Source organism: Thunnus thynnus, chromosome 2 (assembly GCF_963924715.1).
Source record: "Thunnus thynnus chromosome 2, fThuThy2.1, whole genome shotgun sequence".
Lineage (NCBI taxonomy): Eukaryota > Metazoa > Chordata > Actinopteri > Scombriformes > Scombridae > Thunnus > Thunnus thynnus.
Genome location: NC_089518.1, coordinates 16518012 through 16531779, shown reverse-complemented (window position 1 = coordinate 16531779; position 13768 = coordinate 16518012). Strand labels below are relative to the sequence as shown.

Below are 13768 nucleotides of genomic sequence, written 5' to 3'. Positions count from 1 at the left end.
TCTCCATTTGAGCTGCTTTTGCTTGCCAGGGTTGCCTTTCAAGTATATTGGCAGTTCAGAGGAGAACTAAGTGGACATGGCAGTATTTCTTTTTATATACACATCACACACGCTGCACTCAGAGTAATGAGGACAGACATAGTGGATCAACAAAATATTGCGGTTAAACCAAAAGATGGATTAAAAACTCTATTACTTTACTTGGCTGTTACCGGGTTTTCTGAGGTTGCTTGCTCAGTCCAAATGCCAGGTCTAATAGATGAAAAGCCAGTAACAGAACTACATTACTTTACATTACAGTTTAACCTCATAGACAAGGAGCTGGCCTTGATCAGTGAGTTGCATTTCAGAGTGCTGGGCAGGTCAGTGGAAAGGAATGATAAGATCATACCTGTGTTATATGATATGTTTAAAATGAATCATCTGTTTTTACATGACATGACATAAGTGATGGCAGGGATTTGCTGCATCAGGGAAAACAGGCAGTGCTGGAAAGTGACTAAGTACATTTACTCAAGCACTGTGCTAATTTACAATTTTTAGGTACTTGTGCTTTACTTGAGTATTTTCATTTTATGCTATGTTGTACTTCTACTCCACTACAATTCAGAGAGAAATGGTGTACTTTTGTAACTGTAGTTACTTTTCAGATTAAAATTCTTACATTAAATAATATACGATAAGTTTATAAAATACAAAAAATGGTTAAAGATTAAACCAGTAGTTCCTTTTTGACTTGTATTCCTTTTGTGTAGTTGTGGACACTTGTTATGTTACATATGTTTGGGTTGTTATCTGTTCCACCAAATTAATAATCGTTTGACACCCAAAGAGGTAAAATCTTCCAATATATGATAATAATATATAATAATATTTCACCAAAAATCAGGGTTTAGAGAAAAGTCTAAAAAATTGATCAGACTTTGTGTGGCACAACTTTGCTTTTTCTTCTCTCCTATACCAAGCTAATTTAATTTATCTGTCACAGGGGCTGATTTTCTGAGTGCTTTTGCTTTTAATACTTTTAGCTAATAATACTTCTGTATTTTTACTTAAGTGGGATTTTAAATGCAGGAATTTGACTTGTAATGGAGTAATTTTACATTGAGGCATTGCTACTTTTACTTAATTAAAGAATCTTAGTACTTCTTCTACTCTTGGTGACAGGTAAATTCTCAGGCTCAGGAAAACATATCGACATAGGTTAAAATACAGAAAAATATGTAAAAATATAATGATATACAGTATTTGACCCAAGTCTGAAGATAAACCATGTGTTAGAGATCAATTACATGCAAGACGAGAAAAACTTTAATTTAACTTTAACTTTTTTTTTTTGATGACAGACAGGAGTCTAACGCTTTCAGTCACTTGTGTACATTAACACACACACATACACACAACCACTTGCTGAGACAGGGCTCCTGTGGCTACAAACTGGCAACAGTAATTAGTGTGGACCTTCATTAGTGGCTGAGAATTCTGGGTCATGACATGTCACAGGATGTGTGTGTGTGTGTGTGTGTGTGTGTGCGTGTGTGAGTCGCTGATACATGCAGTAGGTTTGCTGGTATACATTAGGTGCATACCATGTATTACATGGTTTTCATTTAAACAAGCCAGAGTGCATAAATCAACTGTTTTCAGACAAACAGGCCTTTTTTTCACAGCAGACATGTTGACTTGTCATACCAGGAAAAGTTCAGGTGTTATTAATAACATTAACGATGACTCTGTTCTCTTCAAGTGTCCCAGTAAGCCTTGACAGTGTGACAGTGAGCCAGTACAATACCAGGACCCTGAAACTGAAGCAACTACATGAAATTCAGCCATCATTCATTTTGTTATTTACACCTCTGCTTTTCCTACTGTGACATGTCAAAACATCTATTGTTGATCATTCTGAACCTTTTTCAAAAGCTGACACACATAATACGGAGGAAACTTCATGTTTTCATACAGGAAACACTATTTCTGTGAACTCACTGCTGATACTGCTGTCTATTACTAGCTGGTTATAAAGCACCTTAGAAAAAAGTGCTGAAATGTAAATGTTTTATATGTTCCTCCAACTTTTCTAATCTACATTTGCAGAATGACATAATTTAGATATTGTAGGAGGTAGTTTGAAATAGTTCAGTGTAAAGAGATTGTGTTTTCTCTCTAAAACTGCATGTGTTCGATTAATTCTAGTGGTTTTTCACTCATTTCACCGGTGATTCTGTATTTGGCAGCATTTATATGTCATCCAAAAGGCAATAAGTAATCCGTAGTTAAATTTAGATGGAAGATAACATGTTTTGAATCATGTGTTTAATTTTGTCTCCGATGTCTGAGGTTTGGCCAGACTAAGTGTGGCTTTTTCGTGTTTATAGTTTTGGAAAAGTAAATTGTCATTTTCAGGAAATGTGTGTAAGCGGGCTGTGGAAAAAAATAAAGATGTAAAAACTATCATATTGGCCAGCGTGTGTCAACCAACCCAGATATAATGTGCAGATGGTGCGGATGGTTTGATTATGTTTGAGTTGTATATTATAGATTTGCTACTGTGCTGGCTGTGAACTGTATGATCTTAATCTTAAAATAAATATGATTATTGTAATTAATTTTGATCCAACTGAGTGACATTTTCAGTCACTGTTTGCATAAAAATATCAGTCAGTAATTATTGACAGACGATATTTGCATCAGGCTTTAAACCCACATCGGTTGAACCCTGCCCTCGTCTCTCTCTCTGTCTCTCTTGCTAATGGACACTTTTGCAGAGACAAGAAGAGGAAGGTTGAGTGAGGAGGAATGAAACAGAACATAAGCAGAGAGATCTCTCAGACTGGGAGGTGGCTGTGTCATCTTTGTTACAATAAGTACTTTCTAAGAGGCCTCCAGACTGCGCTGCACTATTCAGCGCCTGGGTCCATCCAAATAGCTTAACCCTTTCGTTGTAAAAGACGAAGAGCCACCTAAGCCGGCCGTCCTGGGAGCCCCCTCGACCCTGAGCCTGTCCTCAGAGAGTCACGGCACTGAATGTAACAGAGAGACTAAATGCCCTTGAGCACAACAGGCACTTTAGCGGCAAATGCATGTCAAGATGTGAATGTGCCCATTGTCCCCCTGACCCACCAGAGGGCTTGTTGCAGCCACTGTGGAACACTGCCAAGCTACAAGCCCCATTTACCGCCTGTCATAGAAAGGAGCATCCATGTAATTGCATGCAAAATATTTTTTGTGAAATCTTTTTGCGAACCCCCGATGGAGTTATTTAGTCATCAAACAGGGAGAGGAGGGCCAGAGGGGCCGCATAAAGGAGTGGAGGAGATTCTTGTCATGCGTGTTAAAGTGACAAAATATATGCATTGGTTGACTTACAGTATGCAGGGAATCTTGCATTACTTAGCTTTATTATCATACTTTCCTGCCTTGAGGCTAGATATGGGGAGTGAGCTCCTGCATTTGATATGTGCAACCACTTATTATAGAGCATACTGCATTGTGCTTGGGTTACCAGACTGGGCCAGGGAGTAAGGCTTTGTGGTTTGTGGCTATGTGTGTGTGTGTGTGTGAGTGCGGATTTAAATGCACAAGTGTGTGACCTATCAGATTTATTTATACAGAAAGTGTGTATGTTTAACTCAATGTGTGTATTTGTGTGTGTGTGTGTGTGTGTGTGTGTGTGCATAAGTGGTCCAAAAGCTACTAGTCTAAAATTAAAATCTGGGTTTTTGAAATGTCTCTAATTAGAGAGGGGAGGACTGAAGACTATTTTGGGAGCTGCGGCCATGCACGCCCTTCCCATATGTGTGTACACAGGCAAATGACAGATGAACACGCACACACAATACACACTCTGAAGAGGAAGGTTCCCCCCTCCCCACTTGCAGTTCATCTTATTAGACAATCCAGTGAGTATGGCGAACAGGAAGTGTCCATGAAGTGTTTCTTGCGCAATCCATGCACAATTTACTAAAGCTGGACGACCAGTGAACTTTAAAGACGTAAACAAGTAGCTGCTATGGATATTAACAGTTGAAATACTGCTGCAGTAAATTATTGCAATATTTGGAGTCAAAGACAAGTCAAGACAAACCAAATTGGAAAGTTTATGGTTGCCGTGCAGGAACACAATAGCCAGTTTAATCACTGTCTAAAGTGTTTTTACACTTTTAATGAGGCAATTTAGAGAATTTAGCCTTTTGAGACAGTGAGTGGAATGCGGTGTATGCCCGGCTAACATTGTCTCATTGTTCTGTCTCATAACCAACCTCTGTTTTCTGCTCCTGACTGCAAAGACTGCTGGGAAATCAGCCTGCCTTTACAAAGGGTTGGCAAAAATCTACTCTGCTCCAGATACTCTCGCAGTTTCTTTAGAGGCATCTGTGAGAAGGCTGTGTTTGTGTTCAGGCTTTTTTGTGTGTGTGTGTTGTGTGTAACCGCAGTGTTTTGAGAATCACAATCAGCGTTCACATCATCATAATTACCGCACGTCGCCCACAAGTACGAGAATTTCTAAGAATTTATTAAACAATAATAAGGAATGTATTATAAAAATATGGTAAACCAACATGCTTTCCAAATTTTTTTATTTAAATTTCAGCTGAATGAATAAACATTCATACTGTATCTTAGTGGTTTACTCCCTCAACAAATACTTTATTAAAAACTTAATGCTACATTTCACAACTGGCTCTGACACTTTGATTAAGGCTGTAAACCAGCTCATATTAAAAGGAATGATAGATAAAATAATCATGGTGACAGATTTTTAATATCTCACTGTTTTATGTAACAGTAATAGCATACTCAACATAAAAATGGTTTGGAGTGACGGTAGAACTAATGATCTGTTTACAAGTAACCACATCATTGAAAAAAACTAGCAGCAATCCCTTGATATTAAACTAAAACTAAAAACAAAATAAATAAAGTGCATTTACTTTTTTTGTGTAGAGAAGTCTAGAGTTTATTGTATATACCTTAAACCTAAAACTCTGAATGTGTCATTGACTGAAACTTCTGTTTTAATTATCAAGTTAACTGGTTAAAAGAAACATTAGATTCTTTCTATCTGATGATCAAAATAAAATAGTTAATGCCTCAAGTATTGCAAGTAACTGCACTTCTGTCTCAGCCACACTCAGCTTCAGCTGGTGCGAAATATAGCTTCCAGGCTTCACAAACATATATGTTGATATCCCACCAGATTTAGCAGTCATACAATACAGCACTACAGGAGCACTAAAGTAGCCAAATGGTTACAGCACATGCTACATAACTGCAGTGTCCATAGTTAGCTTCCAGTCAGGGACCTTTGTTGCATGTCATACCCCTCTCTCCATCTAAGTCCTAACTTCTAGCAAATAAGCACCAAGCTTTTCACAGATCTGAACAGCACAGCAACCTTATTGAAATTCCGTTATTACCCTTATTACGGTTGTATTGCTCTTATACTATTTTAAGTCTCTAATTATATTATGATTAAAAATGTCTTGCTTTTGTCTAGTCTGTTATTTGTGTTGTTGTTTCAATAACTAATAACTATCACTAACTATATATACTCTCTCTCTCTCTCTCTCTCTCTCTCTCTCTCTCTCTCTCTCTCTATATATATATATATATATATACATATATACATATATATATACATATGAAATGGTAACCAAAAAGGAAGCAAAAGTAATCAGATTACATTAGTGAGTTGTTTGTATGTTGTTGATGTCATGGATTAGTTCTCAAGAGTAAGCATATCAGAAACACACACACACTGAAGCCACAGGCATTCCCACTATCTCCGTTTGTATCCATGTGTTGTGGACCCTGAGCAGGAACTTTAGGGGGCTGCTGTGGTCAGACACAGGGAGAGGGAAGTTAACGCTGGCAAGGAAAAGTCAAAGTCAGGCATTTTTTGGAGTAAGATAAGAAGCAAGTGACGAGAAAGGAAAAACTAAAATAACAAAAAGCCACCCCGGGGTAAGAGATTACAGTGACAACACGTCTCTCTGTTTTTGCCAAGTTTTGAAAAATCGCAGCCTTTTAATCAACAAACATGATAAGGTGATAAGTGAAATACACATTCATCATCCAAACGGCCGGGCAGCTACAGTGCAGCACAGTAGGTGTGTGGAGATGTCTCAGTCCGGTCACGTTACCTTGACCTACGAGGGCACAATAAAATCCCGGGCTTGTGTGACATTGGCAGGTGCTGCGGCTGAGTATAAAGCTCAGAGTATCCAGTGTCAGGCCTTTGTTTGCTTTTTTGATTTATTGCTGACTGCCCCACCTAACATGTGTGGAGGAGGGTCTGCTCCCCCCTCCTCTCAACACCTTTCCCTGCATAAATAAACCCTATCGCTGCAGGAATGCCTGGGGTCCAGCACTCTCCCTGCTATTGGAATTCTCCATGCTGATAAGATGACTGTTTGGGAGGTTTCATCGACATACTCCCGTCTCAACACATACTGACTCACAGACCCAACATAAACCACCAACACATCTGCGAGCCCTTTTGTTTCCATCCACACATGGGCCACAACTAAGAGCTCAACAATGTGACTCATAAATAAAATGGTGATTAAAGTTGCACTGATTGATACTGTAGCCAATCAATGATACCGTTGGGGTGAGTTGGCTTTGAGCAAACGGAGACACGGAAGACTCATCGGATGCAAAAAACGATAACAGACTGGATGGTGGTCGGCTAAGTGGAACTGAAAGAGAATACGGAGAAACCAGACAAATGTGGGGTTAGGTGTAAAAAGAAGAGTTAGATGACAAGGTTGATACAACTCACGTCTCTATGCTAAATATGAAGCTAGAGCAAGTAGATGCTTGGCTTAGCTTAGCATGAAGACTGGAAGTAAGGGGAAACAGCTAACCACAACTTGTTGCTTTCACACTTTGGTTTTTGCACAGATTACACAAACAAGATGTAATATGTCAGTTAGTGAGCTTTAGAGGTTAGATTATATTGCCTTTGGACAGAGTCAGGCGAGCTGTTTCCCTGTGCTTCCAGTCATTATGCTAAGCTAAGCTAACCGACTGGCTGTAGCCTCATATTTAACGCACAGACACATGAGAGTTGTCTCTTCTTATCTTTCTCTCAGCAAGAAAGCAAATGAGAGTATTTCCCAAAATGTCAATCATTTCCTTTTAATAACTCCCAAAGATTTTCAAATGGAACTGAGTCAACAACAAATGAATGGCTCGACAAAAGACTTTTGATAGGTAAGAAAATGTAGGAGATCAAGATGAACCCCCTCTAACCATTTACCATTGTAAAGGTTGTGTAATTACAATGGAGTTACATATACAGACATTCACCGAAATCATTTTCATTTTATTGTTTGCATTCCTTATAGCAGTTGCAATCAATTAACGTAGTTCTTAGGTTCCAAGCTGTGTTGTCGAAAGCAGATGAATCAGCAGTTTTAAAATTTATTTCAGTTTGGCTGATTTTTAATTTATCTCTGTAAACACTTTGCGAGTTTGGAAATGAATACTTTAACTATGGGAACAGTTTGTTTCACAAAATAGCTCATCTAAGCTCAAAGGTAAACTTACAAAGTTTTCTGAGCTTTCAGGCAGACTTCTAGACACAGTTAAAATCTCAAAAAAAGCTAGTAAGTGGATTTTTGAGCTCAGATCAACATTAAGTGTTTACATTCATAATTGAAAAAAAACTATTCAAGCTGTTCGAGATTTGAGGTCATGACCAACAAAAGATAAATTTTGGTTAAAGAGCAAGATAAAAGGTCAGGCCTTTGTTCAGCAACAACATGCAGTATAAACTGGAACTTGTGACCCTTACCGATAAAAATATTACCGACCTAGTTGGAATATTTTTATCTTACAGCCCTGACTACTGGCCAGCAACATCGGCATTACTGGGCTCAAGTGCAACCACGCGGGGAGCAACTGTCTTGCACTGCAGCTGTCTTGAGTGAAGGGGCATTGAGCCAAGGACGGGCATGTTGACCCACCCACCCTGAGCATCCGTGCCCACTCATTCAGGCTGGCACCCACTGAGCCAACGCCATCAGTCACTCACAGCGATGACAACAAATACACTAAGGGAGGAGTACGGTTTTCGCTTAAACCACAAGCTATGAAGCACCAGAACATTCACACATCGACTGCCACTGTACATTCTCTTCATCTGTCTGTTATCCATTATCCATTAAAACATTCAGACAAACACAGCTGCCACCATGCAGCTCTGAGAAAAAAATCACTGCACTGTGTATTTTAGAGCTATAGGCTTAATGTATATGATATATATCCGTCTACAGGCACTCTTTTTTTCATCACCAAAATAAAAGTTCATCTTTCATACAGAACAGGCTAATAATAATAGAGCCATGGAGCAATCTTTTGTAAGTCAAGCTATGCTGCTACACTGAGGAGCCTTGCCTCCACCTCCTCCTCCTCCTCCTCCTCCTCCCTCTCACCCCAGTGTCGAAGATCTGTTAGTCAGGGGCTGGGGAGTTTTCAGTCTCCAGGGGCACATCCCTCTGAACCGCCTGCCAAGCTTCTCCTCTCCCTCCTCCATCCTCTGCTCTCTTTCTTTGTTCCCCTCTTGGTTCCCTCTTCCCACTTCTTCGACTCCTCATGTTCAACTTTTCTCCTCCACTTCAGCCTCTTTTCTGCATCCATCATTTATTCCTGCTTTCTCCTCAACCACTGCACTCTCTCTTTTTTTTCGCTCTTACACTCTTATCTATTTTCCCCTCTCTACCCTTCCGCTCCTCTTCCTCTCCCAGTGATCCAGCTCCTTTGCAGCCGTGCATAATGAGGCCTAAACACAAGCCTGTGCAGGCTCACATCTGGAAGGAGTTTGGACATGGCAGTTTCCTACCAAGACGACTAAATATTTAGGTTGAGAGTTACTGCGTGTGGATGAACTCATGATAGAGGGGTGGGAAAAGGGAGAAAAATGGGGGAGCTGGAGATAAAGAAAAAGAGGGAAAGTGGGACAGACGACTGGGAGCTTATGGTGTAGGGCTGAGAATACCATTATGCATCATTAAACCAGTGATAAGTGTGAGTTTATAGGAATGGTGAGCTATATAATCTGACATACAATAATGTAATCAAAATGCAGCGTGGGCATTGACAAGCCAAAGGAGGAGGTGATAATATTGGGGCGACTGGTTGCTCCTTTATGGCTGGCAGGAACAACAAACAGCCAACTAATAGTTTTAATAAACAAATCCCTGTTGGGATTTCCCATGAGGCTGAGGGGCCTCAGCTGGAATGTTCACAGGGGCCAGCTGTTGTGCATTACACGTAGCAGCCGGCCCCGGAAGCCCTGGGCCTGGTGTTCTCCAGCCCTCGCCTGCTCAGCATGGAGGAGAGCATTCCTCCAGGCTGCCCCAGGAGAGAGGGCAGCGGGGCTTGCTGTCAGACTGTCCGATGCGGGGAGGGACCGAGGTGGTGTAAGGCACGGACAGCTCCCCTGCTGCACCTGGGATACTGTCTGCAGTCTCTGAACGGACTGAGGAATGTCAGGAATAAAACAAATATCAACACAACTTCACATTCCACATCTGGAGCTAATGTCGTGAGCAACGATGGGAGCACGGGCGCTTGAGGAACTCAGAATCTTCAGGAAAATGAACTTTCCAGACACCAGTGTTCACAGGGAAGGGAAGGTAAAGAAAATGGCGGACTGTCAGATGGATTACGGGCGGAATTGTTTGCCCCTCGTACACAGCCTCATAAATGTGTCACAGAATGCTAAACATCTGTACAAAAACAACTCAACCAAAATTAGTAGGTGCGGGGATGGAAGATTATCTTCAATCACCTCGACCACTGCCACCCAAGCCGTTTTTTTTAGTTTTCCCTCTGGTTTTCAGAAATGTGTTCCCCAGATGTTTATCCTGCCTTTATTAAGCAAGAAACATAAGGCCCTATAAATGGACTGCTGGCTGGCTTTAGCTCTCCTGGGGCATAAATCCCCTTACTTTACCTCATGTGCTCGCTCCAGTGGGGCAGTTGAACATGCTTTTTTTTTTTTTACTGTGCCCATGTGCAGCTCCCACTGGGTCAGAGCACAGAGACAGTAACATACTGTGGGAACATGCAATGTCTTTTGAATTCCTTACAACTGTACAACAACACCCAAGAAATGTGTCAGTGATAGATCGGTAGTCCATCCATCACGCAGATAGTGTGTTTTGGCCCAATATCTGGTTCTTTCAACTTTTGTCCAAATAGACCACACAAATAAATGCTTCATAATTAAAACACATCTGATTGAAACTGACCCAGAACCATTTTAGTGTTAAGCAGCACCAAAAGGTGATTGTGAGACAACCCACCAGTAAAGCACAGAGAGTCTGATATATGTTAAAAAAAAAAAAAAAAAAAAAAAAAAAAAAAAACAACACTAGAAATGTGTTTCTGTTTATTCTAGTTTTGCAAGGCCAAGTCAGCTGGACCATGTGCAACAGGGTTGGTGGAGGGAGAAAGAGGGAGCTGAACTGGAGCTGCCTGGCTGGGTCAGAGTCAAATTTAAAGTGACAGAGTTGTGTCAAAGAGGCAGGGCCAGATGATGGCTACAGTCAGCCTGCCCTCTCACTGATCCTCTTAATGCTTTGCAGGGAGGCGATGCTCAGCTCTCCACGACAGAGAAACTAGATCAAGATGTAAACTTCTGACCTAACAAGCCTTATTACTGCAGCAAGTCCTCAATACAGTTAAAACTGAGGTCATGGGGTCAGAGTCGTGGGTGTGTGGGCCTGATCAGAATATACTAAACCCTCATATGAAGCTGTTTGTTTTATCATATGCATACTTTATCAAAACCAATACAAACTTGGGTACTCTAGATATCAAAGGACATAAATGAGGTAAAGTCATCATGTGATCTCAGTCAGTGCCACACAGTCTACAGTAGGCCACAATACTTGTAGTAATACTATATTAATATGTCATTAGTTCAAAGGTTACAATGGCTGATCTCGCCCCGTTCATAAACTTGTTACAACTCACAGAGTGACGGTCCTGTTAGGGAGCAGGCTGGCATCCGGAGGCTCAGACAGCTCCCCCTTGCTGCAGCTGACCCTTCTCCCGACAGCCTGGATGCCGTGCGCTTTGGACCGCTCGTCCGCGCAGCTGCAGCCGCTGGTGGAGGCGAGCAGCCCGGGACAAGCCTTGGAGAGCCTCGGCTCGCAGGCGGACAGCAGGAGCAGCATCAGTACCAGACGCCCCGGCAGCGGAGGGATGCCAACGCCGGGCGCAAACATTGTCCTTCGGCTGGATCTCACCTCAGCTGCACCCCCGCCTCCAGTCATCCCATATCTCCACCATGAAGCTTCCAGGGGGAGGGGGGGAGGTTGAGGAGGACAAGGGAGAGGAAGTTATTTCAGCTCTTGAATGAATGGCAAACTTGGAGATACTCCGCTCAACAATGAACGCACATCATCCGGTCATTCCAGAAATATTCAGCACGCTTGATTTTCCAAGAGTGTCCCGTTATGTCATGGCAGCTTGGGCGCACAACTCCTTTTGGTCCAAATGGTAAAAAAAAAAAAAAATCCGAAGGATAGCCTCTGTGTGTCCTTCCAAACGTCTGAAACACCTAAACGCGCAATATTCTGTCTTAAAAAGCTGAAGCTCGTATTAATATCTCTGTAAGATTTCCATCACTTTCGGGACACTTGGGAGTGTCCAGATTACCGTTATCCCCCCTCTAAAAGTTAATCCAGGGGTTGATGAGATTCAAGTCTGAGCAGCCACAGAGCAACGCTGACATCTGTATGAAGAAGTACAGGAAAAAAGTATAATTCACAAACTTTTTTCCAGTTGTTTCGCTGCTTTTAAAAGTTTTCCTCAGTGTCTCCGTCTATTCCGGAGGTCTCCACTGACTTCTCTCAAACGCGTCTTTTCAGAAATTCAAACGGGGGGAAACTATTAATTCGGGCAAGAAAATGAGTTGGTCTTGATCGGCTCCTGTGTAATTCCCAAAATCTAGCGGTTTTTGCCTGCTTGACTCTGTCACACTCAAACTCACTTAGCACTACCCCAAGTGCGCCCATTCCGTCTCCGTCTGCGCTCTGGTCCCCGCGGTCCTAGCGCATCCAGCTCAGCCGAGAGACAGAGAGGGAGAGAGAGAGAGAGAGAGAGAGAGAGAGAGAGAGAGAGAGAGAGAGAGAGAGAGAGAGAGACCCACCTAAAGGCACTTCACACACCTTCATCAAACGTCATGACGCAGTCAAGTGGGCCAATGTGAGTTTTTGGGGGCCAAAATGTTATTAAAGCGCTTTAAAGTTACCCACAAAACAAATAATCACATGTATTTATGGCTCTTTTTGGACACTTTTGCAACCACAATTCAAATGTCAACTACATATAGTCACACACTAATGATATCGAGTAACTGATCTGATTGCTTTACATGAACACTGGTTTTAAGATGCACACAAAGTCCTATAATGAAAGAGACATTATAGTTCAGAAGATGATGATGACAACTGATAAGAATTGTTTTGATGTCATTTTTGGCAGCTTCATTTTGTTGAATGCTATATTACCATTGATTTTCTTGGAATTTGGTTTTGATTTGACTGCATTTAGAAGACAAGGGCGTCTTGATTTCAATGTGTGCCTGCAATGGGAGAGCAAAATAAAGTTATGAATGAATGCTGGTGGGTCTCTTGTGTATTGTGTGTTTCACCAGATCAAAGGCTTTTCATTCAATCAGCGGGACACAGAGGAAGCAAAGACTTTTAAAGATATACTTCAGTAAATTCAGTATTGTTACTGCAGAGAGAGTTATGGCAAAACAGAGCAGTTTGACTTTGATATTGCATGAGGCTGCCCTGTTATCTAGATGATAACTTTACATGAGTTTGTGCAATATTTTTGTCCGCTTGGAGGCCATGCACAACAGCAAGCTACCCATAAGACATTGTACTTTTACTGCCGTTCATAATGCAGAATTGTTTTGCTGACCATTAATGAGAACTATTCAAAGTCTACTGGAGCAATATTGTTGTTCTTTGCCTACCATTTGTTGTCAAAAGTAGATATAATGTATAACAGATTTACTCAATGTTGGTACTTAACCAACACAAACCAAATGCTTTGATTTAGAGATATCCTCAGAAAAATATTCCAAAAACTAAAATCTTTTGTTGAAAGACTAATATTTAGTTAAAGAACGACATTTTCTCCCCCTGACAGAAACACACATAATCCAAAAAATACACAGGATCATAAACTTCCTCAAAGTCTCCTTTCCACATTTTTGCCTGTGTGTGGAAAGTTCCCAAAAATCCTGGACTCCACGGATTTGTGTTTTAAAAATACTTTTTGATATACGAGAGGCCTGGGGAGGATGGAGGCCGCGGTGATTCAAATCTGGAGAGCATTTCAAAATATGAGAAGGTGAACCGGGAAAGCGTTTGAAAAGGGACTTTGTGCAATTGGGCTTGACATGTATTCACTGACATATCCAAACTGCAGGCACCTCAGTCATGCAAGCATGCCCGGCAGTATAATGGTGCACTGTGCTCTGACCCACACAGTGGACCCTGGGTTTGTTATTCCTGTATATGATACTGTATGCCGGAGCAGGCTCAGAAAGCCAGCATGATTATTGAAAGAAAGCACAAGGAGTGGATGGGCGCCTGCTCTGCAATGAAACAGAGGGCTGTTTATCCAAGCTGTTAAATAAGGCTTCAAGTACAACACCCCCCTCCAACTCCACTAGGCCCAAATCTCTCTCATCTGGAGAGCACAGTTTCCATTTAAAATGTCACGTCCCAAA

General features: G+C 41.4%; 1 protein-coding gene across 1 annotated transcript in view; it reads right to left on the bottom strand.

The window, feature by feature from the left end:
• adgra2 (adhesion G protein-coupled receptor A2) overlaps window positions 1-12336 on the bottom strand; it is a 39190-nt gene extending 26854 nt beyond the window's left edge. Inside the window, exon 1 of the mRNA XM_067606477.1 lies at window positions 10990-12336. Coding sequence (XP_067462578.1) covers window positions 10990-11291 — 302 coding nt within the window. The 5' untranslated portion in view covers window positions 11292-12336. The remainder of the gene's footprint in view (window positions 1-10989) is intronic.
• Window positions 12337-13768: the final 1432 nt, after the last annotated feature.